The 24,085-nt window shown below is 35.5% G+C and overlaps 1 protein-coding gene across 5 annotated transcripts in view; it reads right to left on the bottom strand.

The window, feature by feature from the left end:
* Nucleotides 1-24,085, bottom strand: part of LOC121328064 (FERM and PDZ domain-containing protein 4-like) — a 92,189-nt gene that overhangs the window by 51,405 nt on the left and 16,699 nt on the right. For 4 of the 5 annotated variants that reach the window (XM_041272541.1, XM_041272537.1, XM_041272538.1 and 1 more), the window contains exon 2: nt 8,091-8,207. In XM_041272541.1, the coding sequence (XP_041128475.1) occupies nt 8,091-8,207 (117 nt within the window). Of the gene's footprint in view, nt 1-8,090; nt 8,208-22,920; nt 23,009-24,085 lie in introns of those variants that run through there. The other variant, XM_041272539.1, reaches the window with a different exon arrangement.

Genomic DNA, 24,085 nt, shown 5'->3' with positions numbered 1-24,085 from the left:
TTTCAGCCTGTGCGTGCTGAAAGTGGTTTAACTTGTAGATAATTTCACTCGGGTATATAAAGACTTTCAAGCTGCAACTCACATAGTAATCCAACAAAGCAACCATGAAGACCAAGGAGCTTTGGAAACAAGTCAGAGATAAAGTGGTAGAGAGGCACAGAGCAGGAGAAGAGTACTAGAAAATTTCCCAAAGGTGCTGATTATCCCTCTCAACACAGTGAAGTCCATCATTAAGAAGTGGAAGATGCATCATTACCCAGATCAGGTTGCCCTCCCAAACTGAGCAGCCGGGCAAGCAGAAAACTGATTCAGGATGTCACTCTGAAGCCAACAATGAACTTAAGAGATCTGCAAAGTTCTGTCTGAGATGGGAATCAGTGTTCACATATCAACAATAAGCCAGTCCCTACGCAAAGTAAATTTCATTTTGTACATTATCTTTGCAAGTTTTTCTGACATTTAACCTCCTCCTCATATAAGTGTTCAGTTTAACCACTACAGCTTTGAAGTTACTTTGAAAAACTGTGCACACATTATTTGTAATTCAACAAAATGTGACATTATTGGTAGGGGGTGAATACTTCTGCAAATCACAGTATATTTATTTTGTATAGCACCTTTCATTAAAAGAAATCCAAAGCGCTTTCCATTTCACTGGTTAATTAAAGATGTGCAGCATGAACATGCAGTCTATAATTTGTCATCTTAATCCTGATGTAAGTTCCGACTGCTTGTGAAAAGGAACAAATAATCTTTCATGGCTGTTCTGAAGAGCACAATGTGTTTGATCAAGCCCTCAAAGTAACTAAAGAGACGCTGAAATCATTGCAGACAACTCTCCAGTGAAATTACTGATTCATCTCCCATGTTCTCATTTAAATGGGCACAGAAATGTCAAATCAATATGAAACCTTTTTCTGTTTCAAAACTGAAGCACTGCCTGTCTTTTTCAAAACAAGCTTTTTTAGAAATTAAATAAGATTTACTGTATAGCACAGTTTCTTTTATGTAGTGCATATATACATAATAATAACAACAACAACATATCTTTGTATAGCACCTTTCATAGTGGACAACCATCATAAAGCACTTTACAGAAGTAGGCTGTGAACTACCTAGGACATTGATTTAACATCTCATCTGCAGGGTGGAGCACAAGGAGGTTAAGTGACTTGCTCAGGGTCACACAGTGAGTCAGTTAGGGGTGGGATTTGAACTGGTGACCTTCTGGTTACAAGCCCTGGACTTCAACCACTGGACCACACTGTCTCCTGTACATATATACATAGGTTGGACACAAAATAAACACATGCCACAGTTTTGTTTAAATTTGGACAAATTGCATTTCCAGTGTAACAGATTTTCTGTGATAATAACAATACGTTTGGTATAAGGACAGACGTGTGCTGTTTAATTCACAGTACACTACCCACCTGCTGTCAATGGCCGCTCTCCCAATGCTAATTATTAAATGGCTCAGAATAATAGCATCATTCAAGCAATAACTTAATGTTTAGCAGGTGTATCAGTGTAATACCATATTAGCACTCTTTCAGTGTATTTGTAGTCACCTCTATCTCTTAGTACCTACTAACAAAGGCTAGGTTTACAACAACTTTTGGCACCCAGAACGGAACATTCTTTTTTTAGATTTCTGATGTCATCATACCTTCATCGTATTACTTTTTGCTAGATTTTTGGAAATGTGCATTAGGCCAGTACTAATTTGGTATGATTAACATTGCTCCATAGGTCAAACTGTGTTCAATTTAAGGACAAATTCCCTTAAATCAAAAATGCATTGTTAGAATTTCTCTGAATAATCTCAAAACAAGTTACTCTGTTTATACTGTACATTTTATACATACACATTATAGATTTATATATACTTCCATACTATAGCTGATTAAATCACTGAAATTGTGGCAACGTTCTGAGCTTATTGTTCCTAAGATCATAGCATCGAATGTTGATATTGAAAAATATTTTAATGCAAATATACATAACAAATATAGTAGTTATAGCCTTTCTTTGAAAAATGTATTGATTTGAAGTTAAGTATTGTATTGTATATCTTTTACCAGACACTTGTGGGAATTTTAATTGAGGGAATCGTAATAGAAACAGTGAACAAATAATTACATTTAACCATCCTTGGAGATATAAAAAATAAGCAGCGATGACCAGTAGAACGCTCCAGTTACATCTGTAAGTAAAATTAGAATGTTTCTGTATTATCGTACAGTGTAGCAGGGTTCTGAAAAAAACATAGCTTTCTACATCCCCACGTGTTGCTACAACTGTTTAAATAACGTACCTGTAATGTTTCTTTTCATTGTTAACATCTTGACATTTGTACACTTACACAGTAACTTTTAAAGTCTATTTCAAAGGTCTTTTCAAAATGTCCACTGTATTCGACTGGAGTTTGAGATGTGTTCTCTAAATCAATGGTTTTCAACACTGACCCACTGTCTGCTGGTTTTCATTCCAACTGAGCTCTCAATTACTCAACTAGACCCTTAATTTAAATGATAATTTGCTTAATTATATTTTTTTAATTGTTAAATTAATTCGTAAACCGTTGCAGATTTCAAGTTAGCTGTAACATTTTATAAGTAACGACCTTTGAAACGGTCCTACCTCTTCAGGATTCCGTTCCTGGTCTGCCGATGGAAAATAGGATTCTGTTCCTGGTCTTGTAATTTAAAGTAAAAACTACCAATCACAGAGCACCCACTATTATACAGTTACAGCAACTGTTTGATGCTACACGCAGAATATATAGTAAAATGATGTGGCAAAGTTTATTTAGTTATAATTTTGATGGTTATAGGTGCGTATGTCCTCTGTTGTTCCACGCTGCTGCTCCAGCCCAGGACACAAGAAGACCAAGTGAGAATGCATACCGAATTAATTCACCTTACACAGGTCATGACCGTTCCACCTCTTTTAAAATCCCAATTCAACCACCTCAGACATGACATTGCAAACCTGCACAAAGGCCATTTATTGGAATGTTCCCCTGCCTTTGGGTCCTGCTACATGGCAACCAATCCCTCTCAATTGCTCTAAAAGCATCAATGAAATTGTGGCTGAACTCAGTTTAACTTCATCTTGTTACATTTTAAGCTTTATAAATTGTTTATTTGATAGACATTTAACTAAATCACAAGCTATCTTAAATTATTCCCACAGTTGTCATTCTTTGTATGCCCAAATTACTGTGGCAAAGCCCCAGCTTTCATATAATTGAGACAGCCAACTCTGAAAAGCACTGTATAAAATGCAGTATTTTAGACAGTCACTTAGTACAATGAAATACAATAAACTAGCAGTGCAGTATAAGATGCATATCATCTACAATATATGGGTACACTCTACACAGCACTAGTGCAAACCTGAGGTAAACGTGGTGGATTTACAGTAAATACAGCACATTTATCAATATATATGGTTTTGACATGCAATGTGAGATATTACCATACTCTGCAAGCATAGTATTAAAATTCTACACAGGCAAATAGATTTTTTTCTTTTTATGGGGGGGTGGGGGTAGAAAGGGTTCCACAGTATCTATGTTAAATTTAGAAAGTCTTCAAATGTTGGACAGAGGAAAATTAAATATATTTTTAGCAAAATACATGGGAGGCATTGATGAATAACATTTTATTGTCCATACCATAGTTGCTGAATTGTCAAATCTATTGTGTATACTATTTGTAATTTACCATTTATTATTGTTATCAACCACATGTTTTAACCACCTTTTTGTGCTTATTTAGTAGAAAAAAAACTAGAAAAAATATTGTAACAGCTAAACTAGTATTATAAAAGGCATGCTTTAATTTGCTCAGGAACTTATGCAGGAGCTTGTGTAATAAAATGGTTAGTGTGCTTTGTAAATAGCACAAATCATACTATAAGGCAGGTTCCTGGACTTCAGGATAATAATAATTCCAGATCCAGTATTCAAATCACTGCAAAGATACTATAGATCCCATCAGTTATTGAATATGTGGTGTAAACCTCATAGGCGAATTCAAATCAGATACCAGTAAATATGTCCTATAATCACAGTAAAAATTATTATATGATTATATTAGGACAGGCTTTAGGGTGATTTTCTGTAGAAACTGCTCATATCCTGGATTGGAATTCACTAACGTAAATATTACAACTGAAGGAAACGACATTCCTCTTTTGCAATTTGTGACAGGTTTATTTCTGTTTTAATTAATATCTGCCTACTGAAAATATATTAAAGGGAAGATCTCCATATCGGCAAACTACTAAAATATTTATGGTGATTCATAAGTAATGCACGTTATAAAACATTATCACTTAGACAATCTGTTTTGTGGGATAGGTTATACAGGCAGGGCCATAACCAGAGCTAAAATTCTACCAAGGTCAAACTTTGGTTTCAAGCTATAGCTCAGTATTTATATGACTGCTTGGTATTTGCTATTCAACCTCTAAATCTATGTTACATGGAAAACCAACAGGGAAAATTAAGGAGTCTCTTGTACTTAACCAGAATTTTTACATGAACATCAGCATTTATTATGCAACAAAACAACCGAGGACACAACCTTGGTGAACTCATAGCTAGCTACGGCCACGCACACAGGCCTTGTAGAGTGCCCTGCTCACCGAAATGTATGTCTTAGAATACTTGTCAGGCCAACTGAAGTCAACAGTGAGCACTAAAAAAAGAAAAAAACATTTCTGAATTACAATTCCAAACTGGAGCAGAAAGTAATTAGTAAGATGCTTAAAAAATTAATGGACCAATTTAAGCTGGACAGTTGGTATACCATCGTCATCCCTGTTTTAAATTTTAATTAGAAAACTGGTTACATTTTAAGAGACCACCCACACTTGTATTTCAATCTGGTATAAAGCATTTTGCAATTTAGATTAATTACCCCCAACATTGATATTCCTGTATGTCTTATGTATTATGGTTGTCATTTTACAGTTGTATTGCTGACCTGGTCAGAGGTAGTATAAAGTTTTCCTACTCATGCAATACACCACTAATATTAGCTTGCATTTCCTGTTAATGTTCTCTGTAGAGTTCACAACTATCACTATACTGCCCTCCCTGACAAAAATACAACCAGAAATTGATGGAAAAAGCTTTGAATGAATAAATACCAACAAAAAAAATACGAAGCCCCAACCAATGTAATTCAATGATTACTAAATTAAGTTGGTCAGCACTGTGAGACATACAACCTGACTAAACAGTTCACAGTAGATTAGACAGCACTGCTACTTAAACTTCACTCTCCTGGTTATAAATCTCACAAGAACATCTTCAGGTATACACTTCTTCTTCTTCTTCTTCTTCTTCTTCTTCTTCTTCTTCTTCTTCTTCTTCTTCTTCTTCTTCTTCTTCTTCTTCTTCTTCATAAGCCTTTAATTTCAATCCAGCAACATTAGCAGGTCACATTAAGGTGAGATTTTTTTTTTGTTTGTTTGTTTGTTTTTTTCCCCCAGACCTGTTGTCATGGTGAAATTAAACCCAAGAGCAGCTAAGTGCTTGGCTAATTTATTTTGCAAACAAAATCTGCTCATCTTAGAATAAGCAAGAAAATTGGACGGATGAGCGACACATTTAACTGCACTAACTCACGGTGTTCTATTAACATAATTTGTGTACATATATTAATATAGACCTATTTAATTTGTGTATTTTATTTTTTATTTTTTTAAAATCGTAGTACTCACTGGTATCTCTAGCAAGTAAAACTACTATTAAATTTCTGTCCAACTATTCCAGTATAAAGTAAAAAAGGGTAGAGGATAGTATGGCTTGAAGCGGTCTGATGATTGAGTCAAGGAGGGGTGAGGATTGACTTGAGCAGGAGTGAGGAATGAGTCGAGGCTGGGTGAGATCTGATGTCTGACGATTGAGTTGAGGAAGGGTGAGGATTGAGTCGAGGTGGAGTGAGGATTGAGTCAAGGAGGGGTGAAGATTGAGTCGAGGTGGGGTGAGGATTGAGTCGAGGAGGGGTGAGGATTGAATTGACCAACCTAAACCCTCCCCCCTTGGCAACTCCCGTCCAAGGTCGGCAATGGAATATCCTGGACACAAACCAGCGACGTCCAGACTATAGGGGGCATCCTGCACTCCACGCGGAGCGCCTTTACCGGATGCATCACTTGGGAGCCCCCTACATGTTATGTCTGCTTGTTAAGCAATACACTGTTAAAAAATAAAAAGGTCATGTTGAACATATTATATCTAACATGGCTACACCTGCATGGTAATGTTGCAAGGGTATGTCATGTATTTACCATATTTTTTTTCTTTTCTTTATTATACTTGTCTGTGATCAACTGCCACACTTGCCTGTGCTTTACCAATTACTGTCTACACTCTGTTATGCTTTTACATTAGTGCATAATGTAAAAGTTTTGTCAACAGCATAAAGGAGTGTCCATCTGTCAATGTGTACTAACTACGGGGTGATTTAGTTTTATGATCTAGATGCTTTCCTATAACAAACAGGGCTGAGATCTTTTCAAATAAGTTCCTGGGCCACCAGAAGGTTGAAATGGCCACTGACCAGGACTGTTATGTAACTTGTATATAAAAGCTTTGAATGACAACTTTCTATCAATAAACAAAAACTACCATAAAACAGTCAATAGGATGGGGGGCCACCATGGCAATCCAGGACAGCACTGACTCAACATGACATGTCTGCAAGGTGTACGTGATACACCCTCTAATTCCTTTTGGGAAGGGAGGTTGGAAATCTGCAACAGAGGTCAATTCTCCAGAATAGTCCACAGAGGCATTCACTGCTTTTGAGACTGACCCTCATGAAACATCAGCAATTTGCTTGTATAGTACTGGTATAGGGTAGACTGCTTAACTTAAAATTGCAGACCACTATTGAAGCACCAGCACATGTCAATATATGCACAAGATCTTAGGCAACATCCAACAAAGACACACCAATGTGCCAGAAGCTTTAATTGCATAAGGCCCATTGCTTCACTGACATTTTATTAAGAAAATCAAGGTGTTTCTTTCAGACATTTATAATATTTGATATTAAAGCAAAAATAGGTAAAGCATCTATTCTATTCCACCGCTCTGGTCTGAAATTTAACAGTGGATGGGCAGTTTTTCAACTGTTTTGTTGGCCTAAAAAGCTGTGGGATAATCTAAGATGTCCAACCATTTTGGTCGGGCCTATTCCTGTTTAAAAATACAATCTTGGCATGGTGCTGGGCTGCCAAGTAGTGATCCAAAAACAGTTCTGCAGTATTAATGAAGATACATTGTGCACATATCTGGAGATTATATCACAGATGTAGCCTTCAAGGCAATGTCATTCTTTAGAAAAAACAACAAAAAATCAAAAATATCAAATATCAAATCATTTTGACCAAAATCAAATATATGCTGCATATTTACACACAGTTACATGGTACATATTACTTTAACTATTTTTAAAATAGCAGTATACAGTTTATGCTATTTTGTATGTGGTTTTCGTAGTAGTTTTAGCTCCTGCATTCCTGCTAAATATTATTTTTAGAACTGGAAATAATAGAAACTTTGCAGAACTTAAAAACTACACAAAAAAAAAAAAAAAAACAGCACAACAACAAGAACATCAGTCAAAAAAACAACAGGGACCAACACAGAGTACTACAACATGATGCAGCATCAACAGGATTGTATCTACTGTACCTGGCACTCTCTGTGAAACATCCAGTGCACTACAGTCTCAGTTGGCATTCCTACAGTAATACAGCACCTCACATCTTGTTTGGATTTCATTTATATCAAGCCAGTCACATGTGTTCATTTTAAAACAGTTACAGCTGATATACAGGATCTTCCTCCACAGCTTTCTATGAAATACACAGCTGTGTTTAAGCTGATGAAATGTAACACCTTTTCTTTTTTCCCCTTTGCTTTCCTCACCAGTCAATGCAACACATCAGTATGCTACATACACAACAGCAGGAGCACAAGTGGTAGGCAGTGACGTGTGAGGAATAATTACATACTGCAGTAGCTTCTAAACATGTGTAGCTGCTGCTTCTCTTCCACTTACTTGATGTAGCAGTCTCTGCCTTCTCTATTTGTCGCCATCTCCCATCCATAGGGTGGCCCCTGTGAAGAGCTGCAGGTCCCGGATGGTGGGGGCCAACCTGCAGATTTGTTCCTGTGGCTGCAACATAAAAAAAAGAAACCTCTACTTAGAAAAAAAAAAAAAACGTCATAGGTTGAATTGCTGTTAGTATAATAGAATAAAATAAAAGGTGCAACCATCACTTGGAAAATGTATCCAATTAAAAAATACTGACCATTTAATAATGCTTACAAATGCTGATATACTGTACACCACAGCCAAAACATGTTAAACACATTTATATTGAAAGACAATGATCATTGTACCATAAGCCACCATGTAGTGAACCACGCATAGAAATAACCATAACATTTCATATCAAGGTCTCCATCCGTAAGCATTTCCATATGGTATTTGACTATATACATGTAAGTAACATACCTTTTATTTAAAACCTATTTTACCTACAGTATGGCATTTTTTGTATATGTAACATGCAATTAGCACAGTAGAACGATGTATAGTGCTCAACACAGTAAGTCTTTATTTCCCAGTTGCAATAACTGTCTGGAACCTTAGTCGTGCTACTTTTAGAATATTATAAATTTTTTATTCTACCTTTGTATGGATATCTAACTCTGCTCAAACCTTTTATACTACAAGCTGGAAGGGTACAGAAAGCATCCTTAAGTTAATACTGAAGTTTCCAATGAGGATCAAAACCAACATGCTGTCTGCTGTGTTAAAAGAACCAAGCTCCATTTGCGGGTGAAGGCAGACTTGTCTTTATATTTCTCAGTTAAGTCAGCTACCACAGTGACAGTTCATAACATGTCTACTTTATTTACTATCAGTTTCGAATAAAGTGGCCCCACTATGTATGCCATGATAGCAAAAGCACAGCATGAAATGGCCAACCTAGCACAACAACCTGTAGCCATACCAATTTGGATGCAGTTCTCGTCAGCTCTCTCCATAACCATGCTGAGCTGGGCCTTGTCAGTGCTCAGATGGGTAAGGAATAGTAGGTGTTACAGGCTGTGTTGTTGGTAGCTGAGTTGGAGGTTCTCTTACTTTACAGTCAGACATTAGACATTACAATTCTATTTTGTAGATGACATCCCATGGCTTTATCCATCAATCAATCCCATGCATACAATTTAGGCTGGAGTGTCTTTGATTCAATTTGACATGCTTTTTTAATTGTATATAATGTTTTATTGATCAAAACATCTCTTTGTAAATGTATTTAAGTAAATTAAAGGCTTGGCTTGTTTTTTGTGTGTTCTGTAAATTATAAATGCATTCAAGTTATCAATGAATTTAAAATCATCAAAGAACAATACTTTTCAGCAAAGTTTCAGATTCTATTTACTTTTTTATAATCCAACTGCCATCTTAGATCTGATGCATTTAATGCATTGGCAATTTCTAAGGTCTAATCAACATTTGGCAGCTACTTTTATTTTTTATGATGGATGCTAATTGTATGTTGTCTTTGCTGCATTTTGAGGGTTGTTGGTCAGGTTACATAGTACATGATAGATTGAAATCACTAGTCTAAGTATTCATATTTAACAACAGGAAGCAAACATGACTTTGCACTGTTCTTACAATAAAAAAAAGTAAAAAAGTTTGGGACAGCTTCTTATCTTTAATTAAGAAACAACATTTGCACTTTCTATAGAACTAAATTTCCTCATGCCATTCAGCTGTTACTTTTCTTCATGGGATTATAGTCTAATCTTCTAAGAATGAATCCTTACAAAAAAACATAATTTCCTGCCGAATGCACCAGAAGAAAATAAAAATAATGCATGAATTCCTTTAGACTCTTTCTACTAGATAACTACTGGCTTTTTAAATTGCATTGATCTTATGATTTGCATATGCAAACTAGACTGGTGCATTTTATTCTCCTGGATGGTCATGTACATGTACACTGTTGCTCATCTGAGCCACATATAGACACACACACAAAATTCAGCCAGGTTGTTATTTCAAACAATCAATTACACAAACTTTAAAATTAAGAGAATTGAAGTTCAATAGAACTAGTGTCATTAACTAGCTCAGCTGAAGGTTGTGTTTAGTGAAGAAAGGAACACATTAGGTCAAGGTTTGTAATTATTATAACAAACACAAACCGTTACACTAGAGTAGGAAACCATTGATTTCCATATACGAGCAGTCGCAATAAATTAAGTAGTTTGTTTTATACTTTGCAATATTAAATGGCTGGCTTCACAGAACCTAATCTGGGACTATCATACCTAGGGTTTCACTGGGTATTCCAAGAGTAGTATAAATCAGGGATTGTGAAACCAGCCATAACCATTTTTATGCTTTTGGAGAGTTACAGGTTAATCAGGTTAATGGCCTCAGATAAATCAAAAGTATCATCATCTGAAATTGTGAGTCATTAAAGTGTGGACGAATGTTATGTTTTTTTTTTTTTTTTTTTTAACAAGATTTATATTTTCATCATGTAATTAAATAACATCAAATTTAAATAAAAAGAAAAGCCTTGCTAAGTGTTAATTAGATGTTAATCGGATAATGAAGTTTCCCCTGAGACAACGTATAAACATTTACATATTTTGCAAAAAAACGAGATATATTCCATCTTGGCATTAGCAGTCGTATCCTTAATGCCTTCAGTCTCAAGTTTTTAACATAAAACTGTTTACGTGAACTTTATGGATTGTGAGAAGTTGCCCTATATACTATGTACATTATAAAGTATAGCATACAGTAGATAGGAAACTTAACATGGTACAAATCAACAATGTCTTTCATCACAAAAGTGTCAAAATGACATTTGGTCTTCAACAATATCAATGCCATATGTGGTATCTACAGTAGCAAAATAAATCCTCCTTGCACAGTTCAAATCTGCATAGTTTTTGAGTGTTTATAAACATTCTCGTAGGTTAAACATTAAATAGTAATAAAATACAAATTTTCTTTTGCGTTTGCTGACTGCCTTTTTGCTTAACAAACAGAGATGAAAACCCTGTAATATATATATATATATATATATATATATATATATAGAGAGAGAGAGAGAGAGAGAGAGAGAGAGAGAGAGAGAGAGAGAGAGAGAGAGAGAGAGAGAGAGAGAGAGAGAGATACACAGACACACACAACATATTCATCCATTTAAAAGAGATAAATAAGCCCTATTTTGTAGGTTTTCCAGCATTTTTCTATAATCATTTCTAAGTGTTCTGAAAACAATCAAAAAAATACCATATATGAGGAGATCACACAAGATATATCCTTTGATGTTCAAAGTCAATTACTGTACAGCGAGCATTCCTTCTTTGGTATTCTGCAGTATACATTCTGTTTTCATAGCCGAACTGCCTTTCACTTCATACATGACAAGAGATGTAGCGGGATCTGTCACTTTATGAAAATGCATTTCGTTTTTAATCGCCGCTTCATTCATCACTTTTCACTCCAGTTTTGTCATTGTTGTCCATTGGCGGCTGTCTGGAGTAAATTTCTGTCACTCTTACCTTACCTGGCATGCTTTGAAGATGAAGCTGTCTACTTAAAGGAGAAGGAGCCCTGCACTCAAGTCAGCACAGCACTGAGACAGACACTTATTTATTATCTATTGCACTGCATCTTGATTAGTAAGCAACACTGCGATTAATGTTTGAGCCCTCAATAACTCAATGTCTGGATCATGGTTACTTGTTGAGTTATGTTAGGCCTTATAGATGTGCCCGCTAGTCCTTCATCTCAAGTGGAGAGGAAAGCGGAACTGATCTCATCAGCCAGGTCAGCAGGTTGGGCAGCTGAAGGATGAGTAGTAAGTAGTAAGCCCTCATAATCTATACCTGCTTTTTGATCTGCGCTATTTCCCTGTTCTGTGGTTTTATATTGTAGACGTACTAGGGCACATACTAGACATACCACTGTGTATAACAAGTTTTTATTTTAAAACATACTGTGTATATATGTAAGAGCTGTAAGGGTTGATTGAATCAACCCTTGTTCTACTTTATTCAAATAAGAGTGATTTTTACAACAAAGCAGGTGTATTGTTTTTGCCATATTTTCTTATTAATATCAATACAATTTAATAATAAAAAATATAATGTTCTCCAAATCTCTGTTGGGCTTTCAGTTGTGGAATATATATATATATATATTAGGTACGGGCACCAATATCGATATTTTATATATCGATAATCATTTCCAGATCACGATATCTTGGGATAACATTTTTAAAAAAAAATCATGTACACTCATAGAGATAATAATGCTAATACTGCTAAAAATACAAATGCAGTATAATCAAGCTTATTTTATATTAACATACAACAAAGCCTATACATACCAATCATTGTCAGCTTCATAGGCAAACAACACACACTAAAGTACTGTATTATTTAACCATTTTATTCCATTGATTGGAGTTTAGATACCAAACTCTATTTGCATGCTGCATTAAGCACTATTGGCCTCTGGTTTGCATTATTTTGAGACACGCGCATGTCAGCGGTTCATTGCATTTTGTCTGTGTGATTAATTATGCGATTAATGTAGTTTTAAAATGTCAACTTTCAGTATTATAAATGAGTTGTACTTTTAAAACATCAAGACAGATCTCAAAATAATGCAAAAAATGACACTGTACTTAATAATTTAGAAGTGTCGTGAGTCAGCATTTACACGCAGAGCAGGTATAAATTCAATTACTTCCAGATTGTCTAAAAAGTCTGTGCCCAGTGAAGTATGGAAATATTTCAGGTTTGAGGTGACTGATGATGGAATAGTAAAACAATATAACAAGACCTTGTTTTTCTCCATGGATATTGTGAAGCAAAGCACCACTAAGTTAAAGTAAGTCATTGCTTTTCATATGTAGATATCTGTTAATGTCTATATATGTACATATGTTTGATAATGGAATTGTGTTATTATATTTCTGTGTTTTTGAAGACTTTGCTATGAAATACTTGCACAATATCAATATATATATATATATATATATATATATATATATATATATATATATATATATATATATATATATAGTATACATAATATATATATATAGTACAGTGATGTAACATAATGCATGTACCTCAGGAAATCTTATCCATCAATGTAACATAAATGCATAAAATATGTGTTTAGGAAACAGGCAGTGCATAATGTTGTTACGGATTCTGACCCCAGCTGTTAAGGTTACAATAAGTACTCCAAGTAAACAGTTCTCCTGCAACACTGTCCCTAGTAGATGTAAGAAATGTGTTATTTCTTCAAGTATGTGCTTTTTCTTACTCTTAGAGTACATGTGGTGTCATGCAAGGCATGCTGAAGGCTTCAGCTGTGAGGATGATCATCTGAAATCACAGACACCACGTTTGTATTTTAGATAACAGAAGAAGAGGTTTCAGATGAATGGAAGAAATACATCACTGTGACAGGCACAAAACCAAAAAAAACAAAAAACAAACAGCTTTGATTTACTATGGGTTGTCTTGGTAAAGTTTCAGGACACCTTATCATACATAAATATTTTTTACCTGACGTAGTGCATGTTATGGTTGTTTAAAGATTGCAGTATAGTTTTCTTCTTCTTCTTCTTCTTCTTCCAGGTAATGTAATACTAGTTTTGAAATCTAACCGTTGGCTTTGTTGCAAACATTAATATATTTATCTTGGCTGTCTCTCATCCAATCATGCAGACATTTTATCGCTAGTTTCTAACTCCTGGTAGCTTTTGTGATTAAAATGATGATGTTGATTTTGAGAATGAAGGACAGAGAAACACTGAAATAAGTAACACTGAAATAACATTTAAAACTGGGACTGTCGTTGTTTATAAAGACTAATGCAGTACACTTTTCATATTGTGCAGGACCACACATGTTCTTTAGTTGTAAGCATTTAAAGCTTAGATAACGTTCAGATGTAGCTGCTTGTGCAAAACAGCTAGCTATGAGGCAATCTGTTATGTTGTCTACAGCTCCAGAAAAATTTTAATTTAAAATTTAAAAGGAATTATTGCAGTTCTGCTGTATAGAATGTTCTGTAATTGTGAATCAATGTTTAAAATGGCCTCGCATATGAAAGATGCTGAAGTGGCATGCTGCTATGCCATCAGACATGGGAACCCAGATGCACCTTGCATGGCAGTGTTTGAAATGGTAAGTTTGCAGTCAGTGCAAACACAATCAGTGACAATATTATTGTGTCCCTTAACTTTCACATACGGTCTCTTCTTATTTTCTTTTCAGTTACATATGGTTTCTGGCAGATCAGCTGTTAGGCTTGGTGACAGGCTGCTGTCTGTGTTCATGCAACCTATACCATGCCCGTTTAACTAATTTATTAACTCCTTCTATAGAGCCTTCAATGAAGGCAACTTTAAATATTGTACATATAGTCTAGCTCTAGGGGCACCTTTTTTTAAACAATAAACTTCAGCACACTCTGCTTTTTTTAGCTCTCCTTTTTCAAACTCTGGTAAATTTGGTTCAATGGCAACATCATTAAACATTATTGTTCGTTCTGAAAATTGCTGTGTTGTAGACAAGAAATGGTAAAAAAAAAAGTTGGATTACATACTGCAGAGATACATTAGGACTTACCATTTACTGTAGAATGCAGGACTACTTTGATCAGTAGGTACCCGTCTTTCTAAATCTTGTTTTGATCATTTGAGATACTTTTCAGAGCGATCTTTGTAAATGTCTTTGTTAACTTAAATGCAAGAACTTACAATCATATCACGTGAAAACTGACAGCATGTTTTAAAAATGTATGACCCAGAACAAAACAGAGCAGTTATGCAGGCATGAAATGACAGGTATTCTGTTACTGTGTTGTTCAGATAAAGTACAGCTGTACATCTTGTTTTATAAATGTCCTCACTGCTCAAGATTCAGTGCCCTGCTCTGGGTGCCCTGACCAAAGTATAACAATGAGATTTAATATGTTCCACCAAAAAATTGTAAACAAGGATTGAATACTTAATTCTAATAATAATAATAATAATAATAATAAAATATTTTGACAGATGTCAGACTTGACAGCAAAGTTATTTGATATACCTTCAAAAGCTAAAACAATGTAATGTTAATTACCATGTATTCAGGTTAATTACATTTTATTTTACTTTATCCATTTATCGGCATTAGTAAAACCCACTGTATTTAAACGCTTACATGTTTAGCAGATTCCTCTTCAAAATTAGCTTCTTTATCTGCTCTGGGATTTGAAAAGCCCATATTGTTTTGGGATTGAATTGACTTTATTTTTCACACTCAAGCCTCTTGAGTATTCCAATATTTTTTCATAATCACTCACATCGCCTCATGCAACTATAACAGCGGCGTAGCTTGGAATGAAAATTTGGATGGGCCCCAACTTCGGGTGGACGGGCAAGTACCAAAGGTCTGATGTCACAAGAAATAGCTTACATTTAAAATATGATTTTAATTAATTAAAACTCTGAATACATCAAATATCTCCCCAAGGTTTGAGCAACACAAAGTAGCCAAGACTAAAAATGTATGGTGCCGAGTGAAGCAAGGCGAACATTTCTTGCAGCTTATAACAGAAGTTGCACATATAGACTACAACCTACAGAAAAAAAAACACACTGTTCACAATACTTACAAAAAAACATTTCATTTTACATAAAAAGTGCAAACAGAAACAAATATAAATCCCCAAACAAAAAAGTTGTATTGCTTTTTTTTTCTTATTTAACTTAAACGTGAACACCTGCCATTGGGGCACACAGTTGACGTTTATTATTATAATTTTTTTAGAAATGTACTTAAACTTGGCATTAACATATGAACAGATTTGAGTGCGCATGTGTGCGAACTGGCTGGGCCATGGCCCACCTGTGGCTCTGCCACTGAACTATAATGCAACTATAGCTATGTACATACATTGAAATTGTACTCCAGAACCAGACATCAATAACTGATGACTTTACTGCCAGATTTATAACTAAATCATTGATGGGCGGTACAGTTTCTACCATGCAGAATTAATGAACTGAAAACTCTAAACATTGCTGGGTAATTTGTGACTCTTTCAAACAAACTGTACTTAAATATGATTTACTATTGAGTGTGTAAAAACTTCAGCTCAATAGGGACACCATAGTGGCACTGACAATAAATCTCACGTTGTTTTGTTTACCCAATGAAACTTAGTTGGGCATAAACTGGGCACATGCTGCTCAGATGCATTTTCATCACTTTTCATATCACTTTGTGGCACATTAGAGTAACAGCAAAGTGCATTAAAGCTGTAGACCCCACAACAGCCATGTCTAAGGCTCTTTCCCAACACAAATGCAGCAAAGTAATATACAAAATGGGTTTTCTTATGTCAGTGCACTGCAGACAGGCCAGCAAAGTTGCCATTGAGAAATGTAAAGTTAGGCTACACCCTCCTTTTTACATCAAATACCTGTAATACTAATGAATAAAACAGATTATTTTATTTGAATAACACCATTAATGTACCATCTAATCTTAAAAGGTGCATTATTCCCTTATAGGCTGTTTGCAGTGTTTTAAAATATAATGTGACAGGTTTTATGCCCCCAGTCCCTAACTCTGAACCAGGGTTCCTAAGCGTCATTGAAGTACTGAAGGGCTTTAGCTGTTCCGACATAACAAGTATACAGTGCCGAGAAAAAGTTTGTGAACCCCAATGAGAATTATGGAAATTCCATAGTTTTACCATGATAGCCTTCTTGAATCAAAAGTCTTTTCTTAAATATCCAATAGGTTTTATATTAACCAATTCCATGTCTTTTGAAACAAAATAATATGTGAATTAGACAAACAATGAGTAATTAAGGGTATGTGAAGAATTCAGGGTATGTGAAAAAGTAAGTGAACCCCTGGTTTTATCAGCTCAATTAAGGGGATAATTAGAATCAGGTGTATAATTAGGTAGATCTTCAAGGGTGAGTTTGGGAGGCCCCACCCTATATAAAGATCATAAACTTTGGGAGTTTGGGGCTGCTTTGCTGCCTCAGGACCTGGATGGCTTGACATCATTGACACAACCATGAATTCTGCATTGTTTCAGAAGATTCTAGAGGAGAATGTCAGGCCATCTGTCCGTGAGCTGAAGCTGAACCGAAAGTGAGTCATGCAGGAAGACAATGATCCTAAACATACAAGCAGATCTACACAAGAATGGCTGCAGAAGAAGAAATTCCCATCAAAATGTTGTTGCAGGACCTGAAGCGAGCTGTCCATGCAAGGAAGCCCTCAAATGTCACTGAGTTGAAACAGTTCTGTAAGGAGGAATGGGCCAAAAAAGAGACCGACCAACAGTTACAGGAAAGGCTTAGTTGAAGTCATTGCTGCTCAAGGGGGTGCCACCAGTTACTGAATCTAAAGGTTCACATTCTTTTTCACACATGGATATTGAATGTTGAATCAATTGTGGATAAATAAATGTTGAAAAAGTTTTGTGTCATTTGTTTAATCAGATCATCTTTATCTATTATTAGGACTTAGATTAAGATAAACAACCCTTTTTATTCTTAGGCTCACATACACATAATGTATTATGACATTTCCACTATTATGACATTTCTGAGATTTAATAAATCTATATATAATAGATATATATATATATAATAATATATATATATATATATATCTTATAGAGAGAGAGAGAGAGAGAGAGAGAGAGAGAGAGAGAGAGAGAGAGAGAGAGAGAGAGAGAGAATATCAAATATATTTATGGCTGTAATGACATGGAATACAGAACTGAAATCAATTAAATAACCCACACATTTGGGAAATGAGAAAGGGCTGGTAAGTTTGTGTATTTATTTAACAGCTCCATATGGTCTGAAACACACTGTTAAACAATAACTTGCAAAGCAAATTAGACCATTGTGAACAGTGAATTCTTATGATGGCTTTAATAAACTTTCTTAAAATCAAATCATGGACAACGGGACAGACTAGCATATATCTGATAGTTGTCTTTTGTTGGTCAAGTAAAAACTTGAGAGAGAAATGAAGGGGTGTTTTTGTACCTTAATGCCACTATAGGTTCACAATGTACAGTCTTCTATTTTCCACCTTCAAAGTCCCTGTTGTTTTACTGCATTCTACCATATAAGAGTAATACAAAAATGATTAACAGCATACTGATGACAGGCTCAAAAGGCATGGCAATTGATTGGTTAATCAAGTGAATATTGCCCAAAGCAGTTGGGTGCTTTGTGGTCTAAAGTTTTCAAGGAGGTAAAAAAGTTGCAAGTCTGTTACAATGAAAATCTATGCAAGTCAGGAGGGACGGAAGGGAGCTCCCAACTGTATTAGGATGGATGTGGCATAGTAAGAGTCATATCTATTGCCACTCACTTACAGTACCCAATACTATCCTTCAGCAGCCCCTAGGACACTGAGCACAACTGACCATGAAAACAGAATGGTCAAACAGCAAAGGAAAAAAATTATCCCAATGTATTAAGATTTCTGAAAGTAAGCTTTTAGTCTTCCTGTGTATATTTCAAACAACATTTGTAATACCATATTAATCAATGTACATTGCATTTTCTTAAAAAAAAAAAAAATACAAACAGGTACAATCTTATATGATAAGGTCTTTAAAGTCAGTTAATGCATTCACTGTTGAGTACACCAATCTGGTATTGTATTCAGTTTATTTTTCCTCTTCCTTTGAGCTTGCTTTCAACTTGTCTGGAGTACCAGGACTGATTAATTCCATTAAAATCATGTGACAATGTGATATTTGAACTCTGCTCACCCCACCTACTCTACATACCACTACATAGAGAGTGTTGGTGGGGCTGACAGTTGAACGGTTATATTTCCACATGGAATGAGGAAGGCTGTGTTAGTCAAAACCATGTAAAGATGGATTTCCAGAAAATGGTAATAACTCAGAACCACTCAGAATGTTGATTGCAAATACTATAAAATTAAATGATCAAATCAAAACAGCAACTAGTAAAATTAGACAGTATAAAAAAGCCTGATTTAAAACAAGAAAAGGCAAAACATTGACAATGGCCAACAGCCAGCTGATTTAAAAAAAAAAAAAAAAAAAAAAAAAAAACATTCTTGTCCTCATAACTCTTGTCTAATGATACGCAATAATAACTTTTGCTAGCTATTGAGGGGAAAATAAAAACACTTGAGTCTGACGTTCACTGGATTCTACAGTACCAGCAACATTACATATCTATTCTGATTTTTATGGTGAACTATCCCAGAGCTGTACAAAAGCATGGGTGAGATTCAAATCCAAAAATAAAATTATACAAAAAGTTGCAAGACATAAGGGGAAAGCAATTCAGTCAATTGCATGGAGGCAAGACCATTTAATGCTTTAGTAGTAAAACTTTAAAATCAATTCGGTATTGCAGTACCTCTGCAGTGACAAAAAGAACTGAGGCTGCCTGCCTGTGATGTGGTTGTTTCACGACTCCCCTGAAATCTTTCATGGACCATCAGAGAAGGCCTGCAAAACCATACTAGCAACCAATTTAGGGAGACCAGAGCAGTGGTAACATGTTGAGAGATTGTTTTAATTTGTTGAAAAACCTTGGAAGCAGAATTTTGAATACATCATTGTTTGGCAGCAATGTTAGCGGGTAGTCCATCAAATATAGTATTGCAGTAGTCAATTCTAAAAAAAAAGCATGCATTAGCTTACCTTGGTACAGCACAGAGCCAACTTAGGCTCAGGAAGGGAAGGCCTAGTGTTATCCTAGTTTTATTTAGATCACTAAATAAAGCCCAACATTTGTTTAGTAATATCCCTGTTAGCTTCTTCAAGTCAGTCAAGTTACATCTCTTCTAAAACAGTGCTGTAATCAAACAGTGAAATAATTTCCTTCAGCATTATTACATTATTCAAACGTTTGATGTAATGACCCTGTCTGTGACTGATGTATCACACTGGCATGATTCAGCTTTTTTTTCAGTGCCTGAAAGAAATATAAACACATAGATTGGCACTACCACTGCACTTTATCTAGTCACACAAGGTTTGACCATCATATTACAAATTACTTTTCTCAGCACCAAGGCTCCAATATTGAGGTTTTATATGATTTTAGTTCATTATTGCATCAAAAAACAACAACATGTATTTGTATTCTTCCAATTAAAGCCTGGAGTAAAATGAAAAAGTGCCTCTATCAGGTGCCCTCATATTTTTTTCTGCTCTGAAGAGTGTTATGGATCTGGCTTACTCAATTACAGAAACGCGTGCTTCAGTGGTTTGTATAAAATACTGCACCAACCTCAAGTGTGAAATATTCTGAAGTTCAGACCTCTGGTGTTTAAAGTCATCTCCCAGCTGTTCAAATTTATGAAATTAGTCTGAAAATGATGTTATTTAATTAAATTGATTTAAGGAGGCAGACCAATCAATCGTGAAGCTTGAGTTCCACCCAACTGATAAGTAAATGCATCCCATCCTCACCTATAAAGAGGTACATTTTGGCAATAACACATACGCAAAAAAAAAAAAAAAGACTACAAATTCAGTCCTACAAATGCATTGTATCTAACCCTTCAGCTGTAAACCGAAGGAGAAACGAATTGGCTGATGGAAATGTCTGTGATCATTTGTTTTAGCTTTCTGTTTTATTTACAGTACAGGCACATGGCACTGCACATGCTTGATGACCCGAAAGATCACTGGGAAGTGGGGCGCTTTAGCTGTTTTTGTAAAGAACTGGCATCTTAATACATGTGTAACAGGCAATGTTGTGTGATGCTCTGACGTTAAAGATTCTGTTCCCTGTCAGAGATAAGGTTAAAGGCTTTATAACCACACCTGCAGACAAGCCTGTCTCTTTTGCATAGTGGTTAAGACACTCACTCGTGGTGCGTGCGGTTGTCGGTTCGTGCCTAGCCCCACCCTATTACATTGGTGTTGTGACTCAGGTCTTAATGACTTGCTCCCAGTTGACTACCAATGTTAAAGGGGGAGACCGTAACAAGCACTGCTGTTCCATATTCTGACCCCTGCCAGTGAGGTGAAGTTAAAAATTCTAACACCACACTTGTAAATGACTCTGGCTCTTTTGAATAGTGGTTAATGTCAAGCTCGCTTGTGTTGTGTGAGGTTGCCGGTTTGTGTCCACAGTCTGCCTTGTTATACATTTACTATCACTGTAATGTGTTTACTAGACTAATCCGCGGAATGTGGAGAACAAAATCATTCTTCTGCTATAACTACCAGACTACAAATGTAATCGAAGCTGTAATGTGAACAAGTTTACTACATACATACATATTCCTTTGTACTCTACTACGAACACACTCAGACATCCACCTTCTGACCTCCACCTTTTGTCAGCCCTTTCTTCCACACAGACGAACACTGTGAACTAAACAGACATGCTCCTGCCACTACCTGCTGCAGTATGTGCACACTGTGATATAGCTCAGTGAAGCAAAACAATCAAACAACCAGACACAGCTTAGACACGCATTAGACAAATACTCTATTTCAATCCACCCTGTGCCTCTGGAAATATGTTATGAAATGTCATTATAGAACAGGGCAAGAAATAAAGCTGGTAATCTGTTTTTTTTTGGTATTGCTCATCTGGCATGTTTTACTAGCGCTATATTCAGCAAGGGAATTTTTCTAAAAGGATGGATGTCAACAGTTTTGCTGAGTGATTTGTAATACTTCAGCAATAGACCACAACTTATTATATCTGATACTGTCACTCACTTGTAACATGTTTCCTTTCATTTGTTAAATAAAACAATAGCCTTAGCAGTACCCTATAGTTCAAAATATATAAAATAAATACTAGATAAATGCATTTGTACATTTAATTCAGTAACTACTGTAGTAAACTAATGTAAGGTAAAAAAAAGGGGTCAATGATTTAGTGCAAAGTGTCATTTATCTTCCTCAGGCCAGTTACTCTATAATGTGGAATCTAATGAATATGTACAGCTATTATTTGAATGGGAAAGGTTGGGAAAACAGTTGCATTAAAAATGTTTCCCTCACTATCAGGTATCATTGAATCTTTCAGTTTGCTTTCAGTGCAGGCATTGTGATGACTCAGGAATGTGCTGCACCACTGACAACCCCATCTTTACAACATATACTTTTAGAATTATCTGTGCCATTGAAAACTGCTGAAGCACTGCAGTGAATCTAAACAGACAAGCTTGGTAAATACTGTATTTCTGTGGTCCTAACATAACTTTTCTTATGTTGAAACAGTACTGCTATAATTTTAATATGCTTTGGTGCTTATTTTATGAAAATGGCTTAGGACTGAAAAAAGGGACTGTATACGTTATATGTCAAATATGCAATAACATGAAAACATTTTTGTGCATATATTACTACATTCATGCATTAAAGAACACAAATGTAAATCCAAGATTTAAGCAGGCTTTATGTCTGACTATTTTAATGCTTAAAACATACATTATTCCTTTAATCTTAAAAGGGTAATGCTTTGGTTATGAAATATAATCTGTATAGAACAAATAATGCACAAACCAAAATAATGTTCTGAACTTTCTTTTTGGATAGGAACGCTTGTGCAATTTGAGTGCACTTGTATCAATAATTAAACAATACTACTACTAGCCATTTGAGTGTAAAAATAGCCTGCAGAGGGTATAGATCCTATTACTGGAATACAACATGCTGCTCCAGAAAACATCTTTCCTTTGCATGGAAACAATTGATTTTTAAATCTTTGCAGCCCAAATAGAAAAAATATTATTCTGAAGAAACCAAAGTACCAGCCCTTGCATCTAATGACAATGCTTACCTTCAGTGTTTTTTTCTCTCTTCTGTCAGTGATTTCCTGAAGCTCTTTATTCTTTGATTTCCACCCACCAAGTGAAGCAGCACTTCAGTTACAACAATGCATCTGTTAAAGTTACCTCTTAAGATGCAGTAGTCCTGTACAGACCAGCCTGGGAGAGATGCTCCTTTGCTAAATTAATTGTAGTGCATTGCGGTGTTCAGACAGAGCACACTGCGCACCCCAGACCCCATAGAATGCTTAGTCTTTCTGCTGTACCTCTTCAACTGGTCATTTGGCAAATATCAGGCAGCTCTAATAAAATGCACACCGTAATTCCACTGGAAACATGATCTGCTGCCAAGCCCCCGACAAACAAATGAAAACATTCCCATGAGAGGGTAATACCTTAACTGAAATGATGCAGTTCAGTCATTCAGTCCATACATTGATGCTTTCATTCCAAATGGACAAATTCATCTACACAGCATAAAACTGTCTTTCTTTTAAATGCCAAGCTGGTCTCTGTTTCATTGGAACCAAGATTCAGTGTGAAACAGCCAGTGGAAATGTATAACTGATGCTCTCCCGAGAGCAGGATACATTTATCTGAAACCTGAGGAGAATAGCTAACACTGAAATGCACTCTGCGTCCTCCATTAGGGTTTATCTATCTCCTGCTTACTTTCACCAGCTACAGATTAACCCCTGCAGTTTTGCAACTACAGAAGCAGCATTCTAGATTGCTACCTTTAAGGTGCTCTAAGAGATATAGGCATACAGATCATAAAGCTCCCAGTGACATTATAATAATTATTATTATATATATATATATATATATATATATATATATATATATATATTATATATATATATATATTTATTTTTTTTTTTTTTATTAAAAAGCTGAGTTACTAAATGGGTCAGAGCTTGTAGAATATAAATACAACTTTAAAATCAAGAATGTTTACAACAAGTGCACAACAAGTCCGAATGCAATGCATTTATACATATACATTTACATTTTTCTGAATTGAGGCAGGGAAACATATTAGTGTTGCGCTGTGCACAAAAACCCAAAAATGAAGCATAGTTCGTGTCTAAAAAATATCTAATCTGAATTTGTAAAGATAATTTAACAGAAATTTCCCACAGTATACTAAACAAATAAGAAGAAATTGTGCTTTAT

This window comes from Polyodon spathula, chromosome 15 (assembly GCF_017654505.1).
Source record: "Polyodon spathula isolate WHYD16114869_AA chromosome 15, ASM1765450v1, whole genome shotgun sequence".
Taxonomy (NCBI): Eukaryota; Metazoa; Chordata; class Actinopteri; order Acipenseriformes; family Polyodontidae; genus Polyodon; species Polyodon spathula.
Note: the sequence above shows the minus strand (reverse complement) of the source record. Positions and strands in the feature narration are given on the sequence as shown.